Genomic DNA, 26,724 nt, shown 5'->3' with positions numbered 1-26,724 from the left:
TGTTAGAGGCTACTTCATAATGAGCCATTTTTAAGAGAGCAGAATTCCCTTAATTTATAAGGGCAAACCAGTAGAAGTCTGTTTTGCTAATTTTTAAGGATTTTCACATGTAATTTTACTTCAAAAAAATGTCACGTTTACTTTTTGCTGCAGAGTTCTTTGGAGTTCTGCCAAAAAAAAAAAAAATCTTACGCTGGGCTTTATATTTCTGTTCTTCTGAAAAAAAAACCCTTACCTCTCCTTAAGCTATTATCAGGGTCTCCGAGAAAAGGTGCATTAAAATCTACCTTGTCTGTAACAACTGCCAATGTATTTTGGGATTACTTGCAAACGTTTGTTTACTAACCTAAAATCCTCAGTTTGGCCTTGAGCAGGAATCTAGACTTGGGGTTCTGCTGTGCTTCAGAGTAAGTTTTCCAGCATTCCCTCTGGAGAGAGCACTCTAAACAGCATCACAGAAAAATCAGCATTTCTGTAGCATTCTGATAGCCTTTCTCCTCATCTTTCCAAGAACAACTTGAAATCTTGCTCTACCTGGAAAAGCAAGCTCTGTCTGACTTCTACAGTGCCTCTGCTGTGGGATAAAGAAATTCAGCATAAAAAGACACTGAACAGGCTCCGTCTCCACTTCACTTGGCAAAAAAGCTCACGTTACTCAGGCTGGGCAAGTTAGATCGGCAACAACTTGCCAGCAGAGATATACAGACAGGCACGCTGTACTCTACTTCCCGGTATTTTCCCTATCCATTTTGTTTGGCATCTGTATTTTTTGAGACTCTCTTGTACTTAGCATGCTCCAGCCTGAGAAGCAGAAGCAAAATCAGAATTTTTCAGCAGCAACTGGTTACTCATATACCCAGGAACTGCCACAGTTGCAAGTACAATTGGAGACCAAGAAAACCTCACTACAGTGCCCTCACTGCCACTGCAACTACTCCACCGTGACATGCAGGGAAGAAAAGTCTGATACAGACACAGTGGGAGGTGTAGAACAGATGCAATGGGAAAATCAGGTGTAAGCACAGCAGGTACAACTGAATCAGAACGCTAGGAGTGAAGTCTGTGTGAAATTTTATCAAGAGAAGCAGAGGTATAGAAGCAAGAGAATTTAAGTACAAGCAAATGTAAAATGCAAGAAACATTACATCCTTATCTTTTGCTCCTTGCACAAAGTAGCTTAGACAAAACACACGATGAAGCCTCTCCTGATCTTTAAGATTACCACACCTTATTGATAACTGCTACCGTTGGCAAATTTTGGCCTTATCAGCTCAGGCTGTAAAGGGACGTTATTTCAGTGCAGAAGTTTAGACTGTAAGGAAATCTAGTTATATACAAACTGCATCCTTTTGCACTAAAGTACAAATAAACAAGTTGGGTACAACCAAGAACTACATTACGTGTTTCAAATACTCTAAACTAAGAAAAACCCAAGGCAGTACGGCTTATGCTCTGCTCTCTTAATTCACTGTCCCTTTACAAACACATCGTTGTAATTGATGTTAAAAAATACAAAGAGCACATACCTTCTTTCCTACGGGTCCCTCCACACTATTCAGCATACTGGATGAACTTGTTCAGACGAATCAAGGCTGTCACCAGTAAGGCTTTTGTCCATTAGTGTTTATTTTGCACTTCACTGAGAAAGTTAGGAAGCAACAAGTAAATCCGGAAGTTTGTGCGGGGTGAGCTGGGAAGGAACACTTGGTTCCCTCTTTATAAAGAAATCTAAATAAGGAATATGAGACACTATGGACATGCAGATTTCAAGCCTCTACCCGTACTTCCCAAACATCACACAGTAATTCTGCAGCAATGTAAACTTTGCAGTTGCCAAGCTGTGGCAAGTCTCTCATTTCTGCAAAACAGCAGAAGTACATCTTCTGTTCACTTAGCCTAATGTCGTTTCCTATATTAATGGCAGAATTAATTATTAATTACATTAATCTAAACAGCAGTGATCTGATCTTTCCATTCATTTGAACACTCTGCCCGTTGCTGTTCAGAACTGGAAATCTGCAGATGAGCACCAGCCACAATCTCAGAGTAAATTTTCCCATTCATTATTTTTGCTGATTTTAATTTGTACTGGAAAAGTAGGTCTGTCCAGAAATGGATGGATGTCGTGCAAATATATCTAACTCAAGTTAAGCATCTAAATCTAATGAAAGGTGTTTAAGTCTCAGTACCAGTACCTTTAACCTACTGCTATACAAAGAGAACATGATACCCTAGTCAATATTGTGGTGAAAATTCCTTATTTCATCAAATACTCGGGTGGAGAGGGGGTGTCTTAAGACTTTCAGATAATCAAAGTTAAACTATTTAAGAAATTCACAGAAGATTCATAACAAGACATTTTTTTTCCAGGGATTGGAAAAGCACCCTTAAAAGAGGAATGCTAACTTACCCTCAGAAGGATGGCTTCTGATTGAGTTGTGCTCATGTTCATTGATTCAGTTCTTTCACAATGTTAAAGTTAGGATATTTTTACCCTGATGGCCACAATCATATTGAAGTCACATTTTAACAGCCTACCAATCATAAGATATCAATCATTTGCACTTGCACTGTTATCTAATGTCTACAATTGTACTAGTACAAATGAACATGTATTTACTGCAAGCTGAAATCCACATATGTTTAGGTTTTAAAAGTATTAAAACGTAGCAGCATTAAAATAAAAACAGCATTAATCATTCTGCCAGACTTATTTTATGAGGGAATACTCAAAAACAGAAGGCTGGGCATTTTTTTTTTTTTTTTTGATGATATCTCCAATTACTCCATTTCCTTCCCCAAAATCTGTTGCCATTGGACAAAACAACCATGCAGATCAGTACTATTAAGTACTGATCCCTTAATCTGCCTAAGCCAAATCAAATTTGGTATGGTTGCTACAGAACATAGGTAAAGTTTTGTAGGAGCTGCTCCTAGAAAGTCATTACCACAACAATATGTAACCCAGAGATTATGTTTTGAGGCAAAGACTGATGCAGGACTACTGATGATGCTGCATGCAAAGAATTGCACCTGAATGTTGCTATTTCAAACTAGGTTTCATATCAGATGCTAGGGATACAAAAAAAAGAAAACTGTGTACAGCTGTTTCAGCAAGCATATTTCCTTCCTTTTTTCCTCTTTCACAGGAAGACAAAAAGAACAGTTTGCATCTGCCTCAAATATATTTATGAAAAAGCTTTTGAGAGTCACATGAAGAGCCTGCAAGATAAAAAAAGCTTTAGTTACTCCCCTCCCTCCTACTAGAAAACTTCTACTATTTGACTCTTTTTAAAACTGCTTTGCTGATAACACAACTAGAAGTCACGAGTCACAATTATATCCTGCCTGTATCAGAGCTCTCTTTTGGCTAGCCTCTCAAAAAACAGTGTTTTCCTCCCTCCACTGGCACTTACCCTGTCCTATCCTGCCGAACTACTGAGGTGAAGATGACAGACAATCTATAAAACAAACATTATTCAGACAGCAGCACTAGGAAGACTGGAATGTACATGTTATTCTCTCCCAGGGAACAGTTCAACTATAAAGTCTTGAAGTTCCCACTGTTTCCACCTAATATTTTTTAGAATAAAACGTACTTCTAGAGAAAAGAAAAAAAGCATGTTTTTCAGTTCTTAACAAACTAGTACCTTAATCAACAAGGCTCCAAGCTATGGTTGCACCATCCCAACCCCCTAACAGAAACTCAGGCCTTGAGAGATAGCATGGAGTTTTCTTATATGCTGAATAGGTAAAGAACCTCATATTTATGTAAAACAGCAAAGTTAGCTAACAACATACCACTGAAGTAGGTGAGAAAGACATTCATCACCTAACTTGAATAAGGGGCAAGCAAAACAATATGCCTGACATACCTTTTGTTTTCTTATAATAAACATGTGGATACTGTACAACACTACCAGCCTGATTTAAACTTGTGTTTTCTTTGGCATAGTGTCAAATGCCAGGTTGCCCTTTACATTTTCTTTCTCTTGAGTACATGCACAGGAGAATAAGAAAAGAACAAATGAAGAAATAAAATACTTTCCTTATCTCAAACTGACAACATCAGCATTCACTATGCCACACACTTAAAAACACCTCATCTCAGGTGCTGGGGATGTGACTTCCCTAAATCTGTATAGGAATTATAGCACAGCCTATAAATTCTACTTGGCATTTTATACATGTACAGCTGTACATGCCTGGAGACATGCTAAATGCGATCAACATACCTAAGTCATAGCAGTAAGTCACAGCAATTACCAATAAACTGCTTTCTGAAAATGGTGATAAACTACTCAACCCTACAACCAGGATACTGCAGATGAAACAATAACAAGCAAACAAACACTGCTTTTTCCATGAAAACAAACTACCACTACTGCAACTGTCTGCCAGAGTACAGCTTCATTATTGCATGACAAAGATACACACATTTACTACAGTTTGTGTAATTTTCTTATTTATTCAAAAGCTAGGGGATGACAAAAAAAAAAGTTAAAATGTGTTATGCCACCTATTTATTACATGAATGAATACTTAAATCCATCACAGACTCGTTTTACAAGTCCCTCTGCCCAAAAACCACACCAGAATTATTTTTTATACACAAATGTTTATTTCTCAAATAAACAACCCCTTTAAACACAAGGAATGGAATCTAAATCTTCATAAAGATGAATCCAAAATGAAATCCCTCCAGTACATTGTAATCACTGTTTTCTTGGTCACTACTGGCTTTAACTGTTTAACATCAAAAACAAGGACATATTTAAAAAATCATGCTACTGGATTCCTAGCTCTGCCTCTGACCAGCTCTATACTGATCTCCAATATTTTAAAATTGTACATCATCAAATCTGAAGCATTTAAGTGAAGAACAGCTGTGCATTAAACACAAACAACAGAACAAGAAGATTATAAGATGTAGTCAAGCTCATAACGAATATAGGTGTTCTTTTCATCATTATAGATTCTTGGATAATGTGCTATCAGAGCATCCTGTGATCCAATATAGATGGAATTATAAATCTTCCAATAGACATCTCTGACTTTCCGGGCAGGGTGAAACAAACCCTACAAAACAAAACAAAGTTTTATTAAAAGCTTAAGTTCTAAATGTATGTTATTAAATTTAACCAAGTTTTATACAATAAGCATTTGAAAAACACTGATAACAATTAACATCATTTATAATAAAGGTGCAATAAGCGTTTCATTCCCAATGTTGTGACTATATGAACCAGCAAGTAGTAAGAAATTATTTTCTTATATCTGAAAGTGTTTTTTCCTCCTGCAGGGAGAAAATTCCACTAGATCTACCTCTACTTTTCCATTAAAAAAGGAATTAAAAGTCAGCTGCAGTGTATTCATTTGGAATTTAATCTTATCTTTAGCTCCATTACCTGTGATATGATTCTGTAGAGAGCATTACATAGAAATACAGGGGATAAATGATTCTTAAACATAACAAAATGAGCAGAATGTAGAACTTCCTTCTAGTGTTTTTACAAACTAAGAAAATACAAACAAAAAGAGCAAAAACTGCACCACACAAGAGACTTCTTATGGAACTTTCACCTTCCTACTGATGTCAGTATGTTTGTACTGAGGAACCTGCTTGAAAAAGCAGAGTTAAATCCTGTATCTACCAATTAATAAAATGCAGTCACACCATCTCTACGCTGATCTGCACTACGTTCATCCTTGCTTCTCATCTGTCGTGCGTTTAAATTCTACACCCAACACAGCAAGAACTGTTACGCACAAACACATTGAAAAGGATCCTTCAGATTTTACTTCCACATATTCACTTACAGAAGCTGGGCTAACTAGCACTGTTGTAATGGTATAAATTCTGTTCCAAGCACTGTTTCCTAGTGCTTTGTGTGTCCGCGGTTTTAAATTACTTACTATTTTACTTGGCTAACAGGAAATAATGTTGATTTAATATCAATCCTATCCTCTGTTACTAATCTCACTTACGTGTTTTCCTAACTTTTCAGACTACATATTTATTCCCCATTCATTATATAGCGTCCTCAAGCTTGCATGCTTCCACTTTTACAAGTTTTTTAGTCAATTTATATTCTGTTACTTATTTCTATGCAAGTTCTTCAATATAATCAGTTATCTCACTACACAAAAGTCAGTGTCTACTTCATGTTGCCATTATCAAAGTCGTTGGCACAGGATGCTGTATTTAAATACTTTAAAGAGATGAGAAGCCAGACTGTTTTCCTTTGCTGGAAGTCTCCCTGAGCTGACTTTTTGTCTTCTGAAATGAAGGCTGTCTGACAACTGCTGTCTTTGCTATCCCAACATACATTAGGACATACCTGTAAACAATACTGCAACATTCTGCACGGACCGATAGCAACTCTGAGGCCCTCCAGAGCTCCCATAACCGCCTGAATGACGTGTGGGGAGGTTTCAAACACATTAGGCCATACGTAATTTAGCAAATGATTAAGAGAATCTTCGCAGCCAAACCCATAGACACCGAGAGACATGTGCTGCACCACGGCACTGGCTGTTTGCCTGTGTACAAGATCCCTGGAAAGAAAATAATGGTCTTTTAATAAATTATACTTAGAAACAATGCAATTGGTCACAAGCATCATGTTTCTTTTCACTAACTCTACTTTGAAAGCAGTAATATATGCTTTTAACCCACATCTATTGGCAGTAAGAGGCACAGTAACCAAAAATCAGTTAATTTAATAAAGACAATTTTCTGACAAAATATTATGTTATAATCCCACGGAGGTACTAAAAATAGAAATGATCAGAAGCTGTTTGAATATAGCAAGTTCTGTCCCACTTAAGATGCTTATATCATTTTAATCTTCAAAAGCATTAGAAAAATAGAAGTATATAATCTGAATTCTTTGCAGACAATGGGTCCCAAATTATGCTGGTCACTTTGATCAAAAAAGCTAACAAGGACAATGTGCATATTTGTGTTTGTTAAGACCCAGCTATATGCTGAACACATGACTACGGCTAACTGTACCACAGACAGAAAGAAGCGTACTCACCTGTCCATTAAAGCATCTTCAAGCAATGGTGTAACAGCATAAATGTAATCTTTCCCCATCTCTCCAATGTACTCAAACAGGAAAGAAAGAGATTTTAACACACCATTCTGGACATTCAGTTCTGGAACTCTGTATTCATTCATGAGTGCAGGCAGCACTGTGAAAGGGGAGCATGTTTCAGCTACAATAGCAATTGCTACTGTAGTACATACTCTGTTCTGTCTTTCCTGTACTTTCAAGTTATTTAGCAGTGTAGCCAATACATCATGAGGTCTGGAAGAGATAATATGCATGTCCGTGTCAATAAATTCACTGAGGACGTAGGTAAGTTAGCTGAAGTTGAAACAGAATACTGTGGAAGAACATGGCTTAGCCTTTCTTCAAAGAATTAAAATAACTGGGAAACACCATAAGCCATGAAACTTTGAAACAGCTCAACTGAATGCAAGACCTTGTGTTTTTCATAGCCAACTTTTTTTTTTTTTTTAAAAACAACTTTCCCTAGTCTTAGCTTTTGTTCTGCCTCTGGTTAGTTTGCAAACAAACAGGGAGATATGATTAGCCTCCCCACTATTACTCTGATCCAACAGGCAATTACAAACATGTACACAATTATTAACACATTTGGAATTAATACATGTTAATTCCAAATAAGACTTTGACAGAGATAGGCAACTGGGTGTAGAAAAGCCCAGTTATATCATTACTTGGTAAACTTGCTCTGTTTAAATCAGCAATTGCTCATTCATTTGAGACTATGCATAAAAATGGGAATTGCACTTCCTTCTACTATTTGCTGACTTGTTATACCACCTTAGCGTCAAAAGATCCTTTGTAAATCAAGGAATCGTCAACTTAAGAGAAATAAGGGTGTTTAAAGGAGAGTTTATGAAAGCATACAGAGGGTCTGAATGAGTATCACACCATCAAAACTTGAGGAGACAAAGGGCTCTTAGTACCAAATTATACTCTAACCTTGCTAGCCTACAAAAACTACAGTAAGTTCAAAAATACAGGACCATGTGCTAATAAAGAATATGTTTACATTCTCCTACTAAATGACTAAAACTGAAGTGTACACATCTAACATGTTAGAAGAAAAGAAGTTCAAATATTTCTTACCAGTAAAATTCAATCATAGCTATGTTAGGCAATTTTGTGTAGAATTGGATAAAGCATTAGACTAACTCACCCAATAGCTTTCGCAATATAACCAAAGGTGTTTACTGTGGCTCTTCGAATAGCTTTCTTGTGAGCTTTTAATAATTCAAGCAGTTCAAAGCAGATCCTCATCCATTCTCTTGCAGAAACATACTCTGCACCTCTGAAAGAGAGTAAAGCGAGTTACCTCTTCTGTGATGTTAGAAGTTTTAAAATAAAATCTCAAACTGCAGCACCTATTCATTCACTATCAACACAGGGACACCATTTAAGGAATTTACTTAAAGAAAGAATCCCTTAACATCAGACCTTCTGTACTGTACCACACCTTCACTGATTAACAGCTCACACAGAATGCATGCAACACAGTAAGTTTTAAATTTGAAGACAGAGACAATACACTCCTTACAAAATGTTTATAGATAATATGATTACATGCAATTACAATACATTCAATAGATCATATGCAAAATATTTTATCTTAAGCATTATGCACAGCTTTCAAAATAAAATTTAATAAATATCAAGAGATGAAAAAAAAAAAACAAAACAAGCAAACAAAAAAAATAGATGCCAGGCCTGATATTCAAGTTTAGCTTTTGCTACAGTAATTGCTTCCACAGAAGATCAATTTTATTAGTAGCCAGCTTACCGATCTGCAATTCGCCCAACAAGATCAATACAATTCTCCTGTACTTTCTCATGTCTGTTCTTCAAAATAGGCGTAAGCCGTGGCAGCAGATCTTTGATAGGTGGTGTCATCTTGTGCATACCTATCCAAATCCAAAGAAACATATTAAGTTTTGCACTGCCTTTACATTCCACTCTTGAATAGGCACATAATCAATAAATACACAAACATACCTATAACATTCACAATAGCTTTAAGCGCTCCAAGTATGCTGCCCAATACTTCAGGATATTCTTCACCCAGGTACTCATACAACACAACTCCCAAATGTCCCATCAGTTTTTCCTACAACCAAGTAAAGAGATTTAGAGATTGTTTCTATCCTTCTCATTAGTATGACATCCTATAGCAAATTTGATACAAGTCAGTACAATACCTCTTGACAAGTCTTCATGACAACTGCAGTACGAGAGATCAGGTCAGCAGCCTGCTGCCGAACTTTAGCCGATTTGTTGTTCAAACGCCACAAAACAGTACCACAGATCTGTGGCAAGTAGGGCTTAACTCTTTTGCCTAGAGCATTAACCACTGTGCCAAAACCATTCAGCATCACAGAATCCTGGGTTTTAAAACAACAAAGGAAAATTAGGTCAAAGCCACTATTGTATTTTCATTACATCTGCCTTCATCTAAAATTGTTATTATTAAAATGCTAACATTCTAGATCTAATATCTGGATTCCATCAATTAGAGCACTATACAAGGGTTAAAAAATAGCTTACAAACATACATTTCCCTGTAACTAACAGTAAGCTACCTTCCAATAAAGTCAAGCAAATACTAAATACCCCTTACCTCTGTGGTCTGTTCTTGAAAGGCATACAAGATACCATCAATAAGTTGTTCTTCCAGTTTATGATCAATGTCTGCTGCACCCAGATTTCCCATTATCTTCTCAATTGTTTCCATGACCATTTTTCTGTACTGCTCAGCCTCATCTTTCAGATCATCCACAATTCTAGAAATAATTTCAGCTGCTCCAACTTTATTTGCCAGCTCCACTGTTGTATCAACCAACTGAAATACACCAAGGGTAAGTGAGGAAACATTGTTAAAATCTATTTTCTAAATATTGACAATAAATTTCCCTTGTCTGAAGAGGAGAAACAGCACTATGTTGATTTCCAATTTCATTTCAGTAGAAATCTTTTTCAGTAAGAAGTTACGAGTGGTAAATTCGAAATAGGTTCCATCTAGGAAAACAGTAAAAATGCATCAGTACACACACAAAAAAATGATGCACCTGTATAGCTACTGTAGCCTTGCTACCATTATTGAAAAAAGAGGAATCCTAAGCTCACCCTAAGACTGACAATGTTTTCTTTAAGCTCACTATAAACAACTGTTTTCACCTTCTGAAATCATCCAACAACAAAAAAGGTGAATTTAGAACTGATGTAGATTCATATTCACAGAAGAGAAATGCCTGGTAGTCTCTTAACAGTCTATGAACCTTCAAGCTGTGCACCTTCTAAACCACTATTCCAAACACATTTCCATCACAGGACATACAAGACATAGAAGAAAGCATTTACACTGAATGAACACCCTAACATGAGCTCTGTTTTACTGTAATTTTCCAAATAAAATACCTGTCTGTAATTTCTCCTGTCCAACGCCATTCTGTGCTGCCAAAAGTGTTTGAAAAATGGTGGCAGGATCTCTGTTTTAATGTAGTTTGCTTCAACACCATCCGTACCACAACACTGCTTGACCACCTGGCAGGAAATAAAACACAACAATTTTAATTCTGTGTAGGGTTTGTGGTGTTTTGGTTTTATTTTAAAGAAAAGAATGAATATACATATTCCGTGTCAATGCTAAGCATTCAGAGTTGATCATCTTGCACTGTCTGTGTATGAACAATTAATTCTGATGTACCTTCAATACAATTTTTTTCATCTCTTCATCAGGAGACTGGAACTCTCTGATAAGAATTAGCATGACTTCTCTGGTGTAATAGTTCGCGTACTCAGCATCCATAAGTGGGATCAGATAACCAATAGCCTTCAAAAAGGCAGCCAAACCCTATTTAAGAGAAGAAATATCTCCAATGAGTTACAAAAGACACACACTCATTTCAATTCAAACTAAAAGGAAGTATTTTAGACATACCTTTCCTCTGTGTTGACGTATACCCTTCCATAAAGGCTTCAGAACAGAATCAAATGACTCAATACCATAGGGAGTAGCTGCCTCAGCCAAGGCAGCAATAGCCAAAGCACTGATGGTACGAACTTTCTGCTGCTCATCCACAAGACCTGTAAAACAGTAGTGTTGAGGACCACTTCTCGTGCCTTAAACTCAGAATGATACAAATACATAAACAGTAAAAAAGAAACTTATTTTTAGGAAAACTAAACCACTATTCCTCTTTCAGAGGCACCTGAATTATTTACCAGTGTCAAAAGAACATACAAAACAAGGCCCTTAATATCCTTTTGCCTCACCATAACACAAAAGACAAATTCCAAAGACCAAAAAAAAAAAAAAAAAAAAGAAAATCTTAGCCAGGGAAGGCAGAACTTACCATGTTCAATAATTTCAACCAAGCTTCTGAGATGAGGCAAGATAGCACAACCCATAAGAATAGCAATTTGCTGCACAATCTTGATGCCAGTATGCCTAGCCTGCCAGGACTTTTTGCTTTTACAGACAGCTTTCAAGAACGGTAACAGAGAAGGAATGCCCAAAGCAGAGGCAACAACAGCAAAGGCTCGAGCTGTTGTGTTTCGGACGTATTCATCCATATTATCAATATCAGGACGCATCGTAGAGATCATTGTTGCCAAACCAGCAGCCTGAAAGAAAAACATACAGGACACATGGATTGTATTTATTAGCAGCACAGTTAATTTTTCTGCCATGACTCTATATAAGCCCTATGTAAGTATATATAAGCTAACTCCCCAACTCACAATCTCACTGAAGAAAGCAACTTTATTACCTTTGCCAAGTTTGAAATAATTTCTCTGCCTTCCACTCTGGCATAATAGTCTTCATCAATCAGCAGTGGTTCAATGACAACAAGGATCTGAAAAAATAAAAAAAACATTACCATTTATGAATGCATTAAGGAGAATTTCTGGTCCTAATACGAAAATGAAGATTCCATGAAACTGAGATAATTCCATGGATCCAAGCTTTAAGCTCTATGATGACCAGAAAAAAAAAGTTACACTTCACAGCTGTCTCTTGAAGAACCTGGCCTACAGATGCAACCTAGATCATGTAAAATCCTCCCCCTCCCTCCCCAGCTGTGCATTTATCATTTTAACATTTTGCGTCCTTAGTAATGCAAAGCCCACACTGGGATGACATTACATGAGATTTTGAAATTCATCTGAAGAAATATGTAGGTTTATAAAAGACAGTTTTCTGCTATGCTAACAGACCCTACATTTCTCCCAGCAGTGATCAAAAAGAACTAATCAAAGATGAAATAGCGAACTTCCACAGACCTTGTGTACATATGGTCGGACCAAGTCATCCAGTTTGTAGAGAATTCTGTCTATGACTTTGACAAGCAAGTGACGCTCCTGATCTTCAAGTGTTGGTGACATCAACAGAGGCAGAATCTGGTTAAACAACGGTCCTGCTCCAAATTCCCGAGCTTTATCAGTTATTTGTCGCAAAGCAGCCTAAAAAATAAAAAAAAAATTCAAGGAGCCTGTCAGTTAAACTATACTAACAAAGCAAGTAGACATTAGCAAGTTAAAATGTAATCTATTGTAACCACAGGTTGCAAAATACTTCTCCCTACCACTGCTAAACTTTTTCAAATGATTTTATGTTGCATCTGTTTTTACATAAATGGGTCAAGAAAAACATCCAGATTTTCTCTCTGATGTGCAGTTTTTATGAAAAGCATGATCCTGGTCTAATAAGATACAAAAACAGTACCACCTGAAAATTCTTTTACACAGCACTTCCTTGCACACATGCAGCTTGGTGCGTAGGTCATTTAGATTACAACTGTGCAGAAAATACAGCTAATTTATTACATGCTGCGCAGGCCAGAAACTTGAGTAAGAGCTACACTGCCAATTTAACAAGCAAAATCCAGAAAATTACACAGGCCTGTAATGAAAAAGCACTTTAAAACTGGCTTCTTGTAATTCCAAAATATTCTATAAGCCATCATACGATATTTAGTTACTGACATTACCATCCAAAGAGCATACAAAAAACAAGTACATAGAAGGACAAAAAAATCTGTACTTGCATAGAGGGAGAAAGCACTAAAAAGCCCTCCAAATTTACAAGATGTTTTTTAAGAGAATCCCATGGACTGCAGAAGTAACAACAGTAGTCTGAAACTGAGTGTGAAAATAAATGCATATTTTTGAAAAATTGGAGTGGTAAGAATACATCTGATAATTAATCTTACCTTTCTCATGGGAGGTGTGCCATTCTTTATTTTCAGAAGTAATTTCATTATCTTCCTCTCCTTCTGTTCTTCAGGACTCAGAGTTGACTCATCAACATCAACCTACAAATAAATCCAGACAAATTAATAGGCATTGCTACAAGTTCAAAAAAGATCAGGCAACTTTAATCAGCATAAAAGAAATCACATTTACCAGAAGTTTATCAAAGTATTGGATATCATCTGGTTTTAGGAAAGGAAGATTGCCAGATGGCTGGTCATTGACGCTCTTCATAGTGCGGTCTTCGGTCTGCATGTGGAATCCAGTCATACCACCCAAAGGCGTTGGAGTTGCTGTAAGCTTACGGGCTGGAGTGCGAATGGGTACATAACCAGCCGGTGGGGGAAGAACCTGCCAAAGGAGGAATGAAATACGTTAAAAAACGCATCACAACACAAACCTAAAGGAGAATCTCCACAGCCTGCAAGGCTGAGAATTTTTTGTACCACAGCAGATACAAGGGGAGGAACGAATCAAGTGCAAAGCAAATAAAAACAGAACATACGGGTTTAGTCATTTGTAGATCTGTGTGTTGTTGCATACGTCAGATTTAATATCCAGCAATATAAACAAATTGAGAATGATAGTTCCTATTTGTGCTTATTGTGTGTTGACAATTATTTCAGAAGAAAACATATTGCATTAAGGAGAGCCTGGATAATAAACCCAAACTCTCTTCACAGAAGTATTTTTAAAAAAGCACTTCAGTATTTATATCAACATAATTTATTTGCCAGCTTAGAATTCATAACTCTCCTTTGTCTTACCATATCTGGGCTTCATTTCTGACTTTAACAAGCACTCCTACCATTGAGAAGCAGAATACGAACTGGCCTTTCAAACCAAAAAGTTTCTCCCTTTCTAATAGATTTATAGTAAACAAGCTACTGAACCCATCAAATGTCTACATGAAGTAATCACTACTTAGTGTGAAATATTCTAGGTATTGGACAACTTGTTTAAAAAGAAAAAAATTCACATCCTCTGGCAGAATAAAAAACACTATGGTCTGCTGTATTTTACTTTAGATGAATTACCTTATATCCTTCTGGGAACATAGCGTCCAATTCCTCATCAGAAAGTGGTCTGTTTCTCTCATCAATTTCCCTCTCCCAACGCCAAGCCTGCAGCTGTTCAGGAGTCATGCTCATGATATGACCTATATTCAAATTAGAAAAGGAGGATTTAAGAAAACTTGCGTATGCAGAAGATATGTTTACTTAACCTTTTAGGTGTTCTCTTGAGCCAAAGCTCCTGCAGAACTTCAAGACTGTAGCCAGTTAAGACATTAAACTTTTATAGACTTTTATCAGTGTCTTCACCAATTAGACTGAACATGAACACACCCGTAACTTGAGCCTTGATTACCATACAGAACCAATTAGCTGTGGGCTTTTAAAAAAGTAAACTGGTAAACTGAGCATATGCTGACTGCTTTTACACCAGCAGAAGAGCATGTTAGGCAAAAGACTCTTTCAAAACACGACATAAAGGTAAATGCTTCATTTTCATGTAAAGAAGTGAAGTCTTAGGGAATGAACTGGGCTCACCTGGTGTCGGAGTTGCCATGTTCATAGCTGGTGTACCAATGGGTGTTTTGCCAGGTGTCAGAACAGGAGTGCTGCCACCCATCTGGCTAGCAGGTGTTTCATCCCATCGTGACTTTCTTTTACTTGCTCCTGGGGTTGGTGTCTCACCAATGGAATCACCACCTCTATCTGTACGAGGAGTCTCAGCCCATCCACTGCCATGTCCCGGAGTATCTAAAATAAAACAAAACGTTTTTTGAAGAAAGCTGAACAGCATATGTTCCAACTATAGTGAAAATAGAATTGGATATTGATAATGTCCGTATATCTACATGAATCAACAATTATGAAATAAACAAAAACAGTAGAAAAGTTCAGATTTTTTTCAGTGAATACTGAGAAGTCATTACAAAAAAAAGAGGATTTCATTTTATGAAAAAGTATCTCATGTTCTCATTGAATCTTAGCAAAAATAAAATACTAAAAGACAAAAAAATCAAGATGTTCTAGATGATAAAAGTACTCTACACACACACTTGATAAACCATTTAAGTGGTGTTTCACTGTTCTCTGGCATGTGAGCATCATTTAAATTAAGGCAGAGGAGAAAAATGCTTCCAAATCTCACTTCAATGTTAAAGATTTCAACAAAAATTCAACAGTTCAGAAACCACACACAAAATTGTATCACAAAAACAATTCCATGTAAGCTACTTTATTATGTCCTAAGGACTCACTAAAATCTCAACTTGCAGCAGTCACTACCAAAAAATTGTGATAGATTTTTTGAACAGAGCTACTTTCACAGATTTGTGCTAAGGTGTTAGACAGAATCCAATGCTACAAATTCAAACAAAAACATCTCTTCACATCAGCCACAAGATGTCAGAATGTATTTATTTCTTGCCTGCCTTTTGTTTCTACTGTTTGTGTAGGCTGGAAAATTCCAGTACCATTAGTCATTCAAAACTTCTTAAGACTGCTTTGCCATAAATACCTCTTTCTGTTTTAGGTGTTTCATCCCATCGATTTTTACGTGCGCTGGAAGTGGCACCTCCATGGCCCGGTGTTGCATGACCAGGTGTGTCCCGTCCAGGTGTTGCAGCCCCTGCTGGTGTATGACTGGGAGTAGGATCCCATATTTTTGAGCCCGGGGTGGCACCAGGAGTTTCGCTACCCTTTGCACGGCCTGGGGTTTCATCCCAGCGCAGAGATGGTGTATGTCCAGGAGTCTACACAAGACAAAAGCAAAAGTATTTCTCTCTCATTCTGTATACAGTCAGAGACTAACTTTTTTCTTTTCTGTGTGCACATGCATGCATATATTTGTTGGCAGAGTAAGAAACTTATAAATTCAAGAGCACTAGCATTAATAAGGTCTTCTATAGATAAACTGATGAACACATGGATTATTACCTCTGCTTGATCCCAACTGGATAATTTTTTTGGTGTAGCACCAGGGGTCTGATCAGCTGTCTGATCCCAACGCCGCTTGCGTTTTGAAGGTGGCTGAGATGAGGCTCCATTGACGACTTTAAGCTCTCCAGCTTTAGCTTTTTCAGCTAGCTGCTGCCTAATTTCCCTCTATTCAAGGACACAAAAAGACAAACAGGTTTCTTAAGGATTCTACGGACCAGACATTAAGAAAAGATCTTTCAGTTGCATCAGGTATCTTTTCATGGTATTTTTGAAGTTTTGCCCAAACAACGTGCAATCAGCCACTTTGATTTAATTTTAGTATCTTTTCAGATTATTCTATGCTGACGTTGTTGTGTGTTTGGAAGGGCTGTTTTAAAATTAATTTATTATAAAACCCCATATTATAGCAGGAAAAAATGCATTGAGAATTTTTTTTTAAGGTGCTACCAATTTCTGTCTCTCATATGCATGACGTAAAATCATTACTGGTCTGTTTCAAATGAGTTCCTTGTTAATAAATTATTAAAGAGAAATGAGTTGGAAAATGTTAATTTGTTATACCCTGTGACATTAAAAAACCATCAAATTCTCATTTAAAACTCTGAAATAACATTTTTAAAACAGCACTCTGACACAGACTAGTTTTCACTTATCAGTGAGAAAACAGAGAAACATTATCAAAATGATATACTATTTCCTCATTTAATGTCTATCAACTAGGTTAAATTAATATACAACTACAGACGTCACTGGAACTGTAAGATCTTGCTCCAGTTAATAATAATGGTGCTGTAGGTATTATACATGGATTTTTATTGTATTACAACCTTATTTTTAAATATTAAAATGAATTTCTAAAAGCCATGAATCAAGCATGCATTTTACTTATTTTCCCTTTGATAAAACTAAGTATTTCCCTTTGTTAAAACTAGACGTTAACCTCACAGCAGTTCTTGGTACTGCAACATCTGTCATAATAAGGAAAGACTTTTAAAACCTCCCTCGATTCTCTTTACATACAGCTCACAAGAAGAAATCTGACACTGAACACCCTCAACGACTATCAGTTTTTGTGTCTCCTCCCGTGCGAGGAAATAAACAAGTCCAAGTGGTATAAAAAAATTATACTGAGACTATTTCTCCCTCTACTCTCTAGGTATTATACAGAACACATATTTTCCAGTCTTTAAGGTCAACTGGACTTCCAAAATGTGAAAGACAGGATTCTCTGAAAAAAAAAAGACTTAAGTCAAGAAAAAGGCAACAGAACGTTCCCACTGTTCTTTCTGTCATTTCAAAGGCCATAAAATGAAACCAAGTCCAAATGCAAATCCCTCTCCACACACACCTCTTCTTTTGTTAAATGCTGTTCACGCATGACATCCATGTATGTTCTGGCATTCATTTTAGGATCTGGTGTCTTCCCTCCTGCAGAAGAGAACAGCAACAGGAATGGAGCACAATGAGTACAGGATAAGCAGAAACTAATGAATTTTTCTACTGTCCTGCTCTAATTTTATATTATTCCATGATCATTTAATTTTACTTTTTGATTGAAATTTTTAAAAATTACTTGTATCTTACGTTTATTCAGTTTGCTGATCAATTTAACCTGTTTGAACACAAACATATCTACTGCAGTTTCAAACAAATATTTTAAAGCAGATATATATGATAAAATGACAACACAGTTAAGAGTCTTCAGAAGTGATGGGTTCCTGGGTTGCTAATCCGGAATACGTACACTTTCGTGCCTTTGTCTCCATCAGCAGTTCTGACTTCAAGCAGCAGAATAGAAGCCTAGAAAATTATCTCTTTACCATTAGTAACACTTTGGAAATATATTTATATTCAAAACATTACCTTGTGTAAGCTGTTAAATCCTAGTTGTTATCTGACTATAAATAACTATTGCATACCTCAATAATGTTTAAAATGTTTTATCACAAAGACCCATTTATAAGTTTGACAAATCTGGACACACCTCCCAGATCTTCCAATGTCATATTGTAAAAGGGCTTCATTTCAAAAAAGATCCCAAAAAACTCTTTGATGTCACTTTCCCCCTCTTCTCTTCTCAAAGTACAATTGCGCTTGGGATCGGAATGTAATACAGTACATATACCACCACAATGATACTCACAGGTAATGGGATTGTATACCATATGTTGTTTTATGCTGTATATCTTGAGTTAAGATATCTTTTAAACACTTTACAAGAAGCCCAACTTTGTAAAAATTAAGACTTGTCAAGAAAAACACTATTCTTTAAGAAGAATGTGCAGATTTGCTATACAAGTGGTATAGCATTACAATTTAGGAAAAAAATAAAATTCTTAAACATTTCTATGCTGAAGATCATTGCCCAATTGGCTGTGTCATTCTGACACTAGCTTTGATAGGACTTTCCTTTGGAATACTTTTTCACCATAATCTACACAGGATGTGTTGAACTGCACCCTTAAGAATGCAGACAGGACTGGCATATAGCAGTACTGCTGTAGGAAAGAAATTAAGGACAGTTAGTATGGGCCTGTGAATTCTGACAATACATGTTTATATCAATTACAATTAAGCAAGTAAAATAATTAATATCCCTACTAATTCATGCAGGCTGAAACTCTAATTTGTAAAACCTGCAAAACAGCTGCTAATTTTAAGCCAACAGGCACCTTATTTCCACACGTGAAACTCACTCACCTGAGACCCACTAAACCCCTTTTCCTGACTTGCATTCTAAAATTATCAGAACAGACTTGAACTATTAATAGTATCCAAGTCTTATAATATGCTTTTGTTTCTTTTAGCTGTACCACCTAAGTTTACATAAGATGGTAAGAATTAGGTGCTCTATTATGAGAACTAGTATTTCAAAAGCATAACCCTGTAAAGCTATGACTTGGAATGAAAACTTTCAAGGTACCGAAAGACTTTGAGCACTCATTACACAAGTTGTTCAAGTATAATGCATAACCCAAAACAAAATGAAAAGATAAACCTTTAACCCTTTGTGTTTCTATGGCAATGGCTCATTATTTTCTTGTCCTTCTACCTGGAAAGAAAACTTGTATTATAAAGATGAAGAATATGGTATCTAGGTTTTCAACCCAATCTCTACAAAAAGGGGATGTTTAAAAACAAAACTAGGTAGGCTTATAAGCATGCCAAAAGAAATCAAAGGGCTAAAGACAGTTTAAGACAACAAATATCATCGAGGGTATAGAAAAGTCAAAACAAATTACCATCTGCAAAAGGATCAAGACGCTCAGGGGAAATTATCATCATCCGCCTGTGCTTTTTGTACTCATCTTCCCGATCTGCAATCTTTTGCGGACGGTGTTCTGCAAAAGGATCATACTAAAACCAGAAAAAAGCTGGTTAGTCACACAGGAAGAACATGAAAGATGTCTGGTTACCATTAGCCTGTACTCAGTATTACTAATTTATTTTAAATCACAACTAAGTAGGAATGTCAAAATATTAGACAACTATAAATTTTACTTCTGTAACCGTAATTTTCTCTTTTTTTAAACACAAGATTTGTGATCAACTAACTTCTGAAACAAATTTACTTTAAGCAGCATATTCATTTGCTTCCAAAGCATTTCATGCTGTAAGCCTTTCCTCTGCTTTTTGTGGAAGACCTAACACAAGTTCATATGTTTTTCAGTTTCAAGGAAAAATAACTTAGGAATATAAAACCTAAGTCATTACATTTTCTTCACAAAAATAGAAGTATAACAGACATTAAGATATTCCTGTTATTTTCATTTTTAAATTGTCTAATCTACACTTTTTTAATGGTTTAGTGTATATGCACACCATCTTTAAGTGCAGAAATACCAATTTTTACCATCCTGTGTGTAAAGCCGAGGCAAGCTTATAGCAAAATTAAAATAGCATAATGCTTCATAGACATCCTGTACTTCCAGAAGACAAGACCTGGTGTCAAAACACTAATACTTCTCTTAAGACCTAAAACAGTATTTTATTGTGCCTTAAGATGTACCTGTTCAGTTGACTGTGGGATGTCATTAAGCAATGCCACTGGAGCATGGTATCCTGGCTTCTTCTGGCCAAGCAAGCTTGTAGAAGGGTAGTCATCATCATCCTGTCAGCAGAAAGATGTGGCAAATTTATCACATTGATACTGGATTAAGATAATGTCAAATTAATATACTGCAGTTACAGATGAGATGAAAACGGACAAGTAGAATACTCCAAATCTTAGCAATCCTTTTCATACAGCTTATTGTGTAATTCCCTCAAAACAACTGCTTAGCCAGATGACATTTTAGGGATTTGGATATGTTTATCTTCTTCCCTACAAGACTCAGTAAACATGCTACATTTACTCAAAAATGCTATCTTCACTAGTTTTACAGAAAGTATTTCAGATCAGCACTATTGATGTAATTTTCTAATTGTTATGGAAAAAATAGTGCACACCATTTTTTTCTTAAAATCCAGACAAATATAAAACAAAATTTCAGTTAATAGCCCTAAAAAAAACACTTCAGAATCAGGAAGAGAGTCAGAAATATATTATAGTACTGTTAATTTAGTTATTGCCATTGTGGTTGAGAAAGTTAAAAGTATTCAGAATGTGCAAGATCCTTCTGCTATTTTGTCATACCAATAGCCAATTTCTGTGCTTTAATTTACAGCAATCCAAAAGAAAAATTGCTCTTAAAACTATGGTTTCAGTGAAATGCTGCAGTGGAAATTTAATTAAAGAATTCCTAGAAGTCTTCAAATGGCAAACACTACACAACAAGAATGTTCTTCCATCCCCTTAAAAATGTAATTTAATCAGTGTAATACATAGGTGCTTGTATGTATTTAATGTCATAATCACAGTTTGCTCCTGAAACTGAGGTCATGTGTTTAACATTAAAAATAAACATAATGTTATTGCTGGGATACATTAGAAAAACAAAACAATGGAAAAAGACAATTCAAAAAAAAAAGTGCTGAAAATTAATATTTCTATCGCATTTCAAAGTAGTCACTTAAACTTTTTGAGCCAAGTTTTATTAGATTTTTTCATCTCGGCAGCAATGACAGAACAAAGTTAACTATTCTAGTAACTGCTAAAATACTAATTAAGTACCAGACCACAACTTTTTGGCTTCTGCTTGGAGCTACGTGACATCCAAAGCACATTTCATTAAGTACAAGCCAGACTTAGACCTGATGAAGTTCCAGGCTAAGAGATGTTTTGCCCAGTACGGCTTTAACAAAAATACCTGCTTTTGCTTCAGTAACTGCTATTAAAAATTACCCCAAATAAACACCAGAATACTTAACATCCATTCCTTAAATAAGTAAAATCACTTACATCTTCCAATTCTGTTGCTGCAATAGAAGTTACATATCCAGCAAACCTGCTGTCACTGCCACCATAGATTTCTTGGTCATAATATCCTGTGGAATCAAGGCCTACTCCTTGTGCTTCATCAAGAGCAGGCTTTTTTCCTTGAATTTCTCGAATTTGTGCTTCAATATCTAGGATTAAAAACACCAAAAGTCTTAGGTCTTTTTACACACAGATATACCAAATGCAATACTCATGTCACTACATACACCAAACGGAGTTTATCCACCCAATTCTGAAGACCATCTCTAAATAAATAAGAAAACATCTATCAAACAAAGCTATAAAATCACAATGTATGTAAAGCAGATTTTCCTCAAGTTGTAACATTATCCAGCACTGACTGTATCTGCTGTACAGCCTGAAGCAAACCGTTCAAACCCGCAAGGATTATTAACATCCCATCTTCCAAAAGAGATAGCAGAGAAGGTAATTTACAGCAGTAATGTTTCTCAACACTACATCAACAAAGTGCTTTCTCAATTAACCTAATTCTCTAATTAAAAACGCTTTTTCAAACAGTACAAATAAGAGCTCTGCCACTCTTAATGTACACTGACACTAATCAACTCTAGTGGCAGTCTTTGACCATAGAAATTTGGTACTTTCAGAAACAACATTAACCTGGTAACCCCAAAAAACAAGGAAGCAAATTTAACCATGCTTTCCTCCTACCTGTTGTAAGGCAACAAGAAAATAAGTTACAGTACTTCAACTGTCTTCAACAGTTGTAATCTGGACATAGGTTTATTAGGGAACACGCAACCCCATAAAACAATTACTGTTTCCATTTGTACTTGATTCAATAGATTTATGAAGACAATTATCTATAAAATATTAATTTATGTAGACCAAACAATTATTTTCTCTGCCAAAAGAGTTGCGCTTCTTTGGTAAAAAAATAAATAAATAATAATAACAAGAATCATGCTTGAGCAGGAGGACTGGAGTAGATTATCTCAAAAAAAAAAAATAAAAAATCCCTTCCAACCTCAATGTTTCTGTTATTCACTCTTTCCCTATCTGAAGTAGCATTGCCTCAAATTATGTTTGTATATTGGCAAATTTCCCTAAGTTATTTACTATTGTTGCTCATTTCCCTTTTTCAGTATTAATAAATTTCGTAAGGTTTTTCCATTAAGATATCTTGCAAAAGGTGCTATACTAAAACATCTGCTAACAATCCTGGGAAAAATTAAGATAAGAACAATTTTAAAAATGAAATAAATATAATATCATTCCTAACCCAAAATATTAAACCTCAGACCAGTAAACATAATTGAGGGAATTTTTTATTTTTTTTATTATTTTTTTTTTTTACTTATTGAAAGATGGCAGTGCAGAATTGCTTATTTTACAAGTAAACTGCCAACTCCGTAAACCTCAAGACATGATTTAAAGGCTGGGTTCTTTTCTTCTCACAAACAGCACTCAAGGGCAAATTGGGCATACAATATAAATGCCTGCTTGGTACAGATGTAACCGAATGCACAGCTTTGCTTGAAAAAAGTCTTTAACTATGAGTAAGAATACAAGGATTAAGAGCCTGCAGGACTGGCAGATAGAAACACTGAGTTCACAACAGTGAAGTTGGCAGAAAACCTGAAATTCCTGCAGTGATCTAACAGGAAAAGAAATAAGCAGAAGAATTTTTCTAAAGTCCAAAGTGCCATGCACAGAAGATACGTAGAGTGGAATATGACAGCAGCTGGCAGGGAAAACCTCGCTCCAGCCACTTACAGGCTCCCAGCAAAGTTCTGCAGACACACAGCACACAGTAACCTCAACAGTCACCTGTGTTACAGAAACCCACAGTACCTGCCAAGCCCACAACTCCTGAGAGGCTGGAGCCTGACAAAAGCCCTACACTGCTGGCCAGGACCACCTGCTGAATCCTGCCCATACTTACATTCAACTCCTCATAAAATCTCACATACCATAGGGGATTCCTGGTAGTCCAGGACGGAGACATGTTGCTCCCAAGTATTACATTTCTGGAGGAATACCAGAAGAAACTACTAATGCTGAATTAGGGATCCCAGGCTTGCTAACAGATGTCTCTCCTCACCCTCAGAGGCATACCACACACGTTCTGTTAACCGTCACCTAAGCATTATATTTTTGTGAAGTTGTCTTACTACATGATCATGGAACTGAAACAACTCGAAGGAATACTTTTCTCACAGGTTTGTGAGGTGTTCCTGGCTGGTTGTTTCTTCCAAAGGACAGATCAAATTCCTGGTTCTGTCTGCAGCCTGCTGCAATGCAGCACTGGGGTGAAAGGGACTACCTGAACGACACTGCTAGCACCAAACACTCTTAGGCTACCACGGCATTCTTACTTCTAAAAAGCAGTTACTGGAACAACATGCTGCCTCTTCAGCAGTGCACGAAGGCCTGATTGCACAGCCATAGCTGTAACACGACTTCTTGCCTAAAATCCACTTCCTTGTCCATCCACTGAACCAGCCTGAGCATATAGCTCAGCCACCTGAAGTGCCAATAAATACCCTGCTGCGCAAGGTGGGCCACGGAGATTTGCCTGTCTCAGGGCTCCAGACATCTGCAGAGGCTGTTAGAACAGCCTAATGCCATGTGCTCTTATAATAATTGTATTACTATTATGAGTAACAATATAATAAGTAGCTATTATTTACTGAAGAGGGTACAGATCTGATTTTTTATTGGCTCCCTTTAAATTACAATAACTCCAACTGTTTACACCCAAGGAACCTTCTTTTTTTTTCTTACATCAAAACCTGCTGGGTTATGTGTACCATAAAAAAGTCTGCATAGGGCCTGCAGGATTAGCACTCCCTACACACTTGGAGCCACCATCGTTTTCAATTAACTCAGTGAAGCCTATAAATGCTACTCTCTCCTTGAAGACAGCACCCATTCAGTGGGCCCCAAGCTCCCCTTAACCAGGTGTCTAGAGGTCTGCAAACGGTAGTAGCCTAATAGCAAGTTTGGAAAGCATCAAGTGTTTGGCTGGAAAAAAAGTCTATTTAGATTCCTTGATCTAACCGTTATTTTCTTGGGAAACCTCATACCCTATTTACCAAAGCACATAAATACAAAGAAAAAGAAAGAATAATGAAAAAGCTGAAAGTAACACTGTATAAAGCTAAATACTTGTTTGATGAATTAATCAACCAGGACCAAAACAGAAACATCACTTTGGTCAAAAGACAGAGAAACAATAAAGAGTAGGATTACAAAAAAGATAATAACCTACTGATTGCTCCTTTTCTGTATTTCATTATTTTCATATTAATATATTTTGGTATTTTAAAAGAAGCAACTTTAACATGCGATGTTGATTTCAAAAGTATCATAAACGTTGAAAATGCCTCAAAACAACACATTTGAATTAGAAGTCACTAAATACCTTGCTCACAGCCAAATCACAAGAGCCTCTCTCAAAACATGTATTCCATTCCCATACAAATTTGGTCCACTTAAAACATGTTCAGAGTGCAAGACACTACTCAGCATGAAAAAAGAAAGAAGACACTGTGCCAAAGTAGTATTTTACAGTGTACATAGTTTCTCTTTTCATGCCTTATCATATTTTTGCACATTTAACTTGTCCTATGCAGTCTTATTTCTAGCTACCTTAAAATTTTCCTACCCGTTAGGGCCCTATGAGATGTTTGGAGGTTGTTTTTTTTTTTTTTTTTTTTTTCTGCAAGCAAGAAAAAAAAAAAAAAAAAGAGATGCCAATGAAAACCTACTGTTGACAGCATTCAAAACTCAAGTGCTTACTAAGACTTTCTAAGTAGCCAATTAAAACTAGTTTTCAGCGTAACAAAACAAGGAGTCTGCTTTAAGCTATGCAGCTGAAACAATCTGAAACTGTTTGAGATCTTTTTAAAGCTGTCTTAAATCAATCAACAAGTATTTAACAAGGAGCACAAAGATGTGAAAAATCCGCTAAAACAATTTAGTAACATGCAGCTCTTCGTCTGAAAGATCAGTCTGGAACTGAAAAAGAGGTCAGAACTCAGAAGTAAAAATAACCAAGCTGTTCAGATATTTCTGCATTGGGAAAAGGTATCACTATACGATTGTTGACAGATCTCCTCCTTTTTTTTTTTAAACTGCATATAACAAAAATGCTTAAAATGTGTTCTAATGCAACACTAACACGTTAGCATGTGCAACTGGAAGTGTGTAAATATTTTCATTTGGTTCAATTGACCATAGTTTGCTTTGGTCTACAAGTAATTTCAAAAAATAAATTATTTTATTATTAAAAGCTCTTTAATAGGAGAGACAGAACACTGTGATGGGAAATACTTGGTTAGTATTTTATAGTAACCTCATGCATGTTATAGCATATAAACAAAAGACTAGAAATTCTAAAAAAATATCCTGGAATGCTAGAAAGAAACAACTTGGCTTAACCTTAAAAATGTGAAGGCACCTACTTAAGTATTTCTTTATCCATGAACTCCTATCAGGTGTGCAGTGCTAAAGACTGTATTAACCCAGCTTCCACAGGAGATGATACCTCTCTGTTATGGAAGTCGAACTCAGTGCCACCAAAGGCCAAAGGCGGGTTTTGGTTAGGGAATTAAGGCCGCGGAGTCACAGAGAACACATCACGTGACCCAACGTACACAGAAACATGACGAAAAAAGAAAGGCACAGAAGCAGAGGCAGAGCAGCAGGGCCGTTAAGGGAGCTGCTTCTGCTCGCTGTAAGGTACCCAAGCGCAGGCCCCGCGCGCTGCCCCACAAGGCGCCGATCCCCGTCGGGAGCTGCCCGCAGCCCCCCGGCCGCCCGCTCCCCTCAGGGCCGCTCGGCGCCGCGCAGGCTGCCGCGGGGAGCGGGAGGCGCCGCCATTACGCGCAGGGCCCGGCGCCGCGGGGGGAGCCCGCCCGGCCGCTGCCCGGCCCCGGAGCGGCGCCGGCCCCGGCTCAGGGGCGAGGAGAAGCGCGCTCCTGAGGCGGGGACGAGGAGAGAGGCGCCGCGGCAGCGCCCCCCGGGGGCTTTTTACCTTCGTGGGTCTTGGCGATCTTCGCCATTTTGTGCAGCGCCAACGACGCCGAGGCGGAACTGGGCCGGC

General features: G+C 37.0%; 1 protein-coding gene across 5 annotated transcripts; it reads right to left on the bottom strand.

Moving 5' to 3' along the window:
• Positions 1-4,460: 4,460 nt before the first annotated feature.
• On the bottom strand, positions 4,461-26,724 carry SF3B1 (splicing factor 3b subunit 1). 5 transcript variants are annotated; one of them, XM_084289501.1, is made up of 25 exons: positions 26,656-26,724; positions 21,615-21,781; positions 20,283-20,384; positions 19,516-19,630; positions 17,622-17,701; positions 16,271-16,438; positions 15,852-16,086; positions 14,876-15,088; positions 14,363-14,484; positions 13,479-13,676; positions 13,286-13,387; positions 12,357-12,536; positions 11,843-11,929; positions 11,426-11,696; positions 11,011-11,156; positions 10,777-10,923; positions 10,488-10,613; positions 9,691-9,912; positions 9,272-9,454; positions 9,069-9,180; positions 8,857-8,977; positions 8,236-8,367; positions 7,044-7,316; positions 6,342-6,558; positions 4,461-5,079 (listed from the first exon to the last, which is right to left on the bottom strand). In XM_084289501.1, the coding sequence occupies exons 1-25, from the start codon at positions 26,681-26,683 to the stop codon at positions 4,921-4,923; spliced, it is 3,906 nt and encodes a 1,301-aa protein (XP_084145627.1). In that variant the 5' UTR covers positions 26,684-26,724; the 3' UTR covers positions 4,461-4,920. The 5 variants fall into 5 exon arrangements, 2 of the variants coding, with proteins under 2 accessions (XP_084145627.1, XP_084145628.1); XM_084289502.1 differs by lacking the exons at positions 19,516-19,630; positions 20,283-20,384; positions 21,615-21,781; positions 26,656-26,724 and adding an exon at positions 18,018-19,498; XR_014618584.1 differs by lacking the exons at positions 4,461-5,079; positions 6,342-6,558; positions 7,044-7,316; ... (14 more) ...; positions 14,876-15,088; positions 15,852-16,086 and adding an exon at positions 18,018-18,073 and having other exon boundaries at positions 16,376-16,438.

This window comes from Netta rufina (assembly GCF_964035555.1).
Source record: "Netta rufina genome assembly, chromosome: 6".
In the NCBI taxonomy this organism is placed as follows: Eukaryota; Metazoa; Chordata; class Aves; order Anseriformes; family Anatidae; genus Netta; species Netta rufina.
This window is presented reverse-complemented; position numbering and strand designations above follow the sequence as displayed.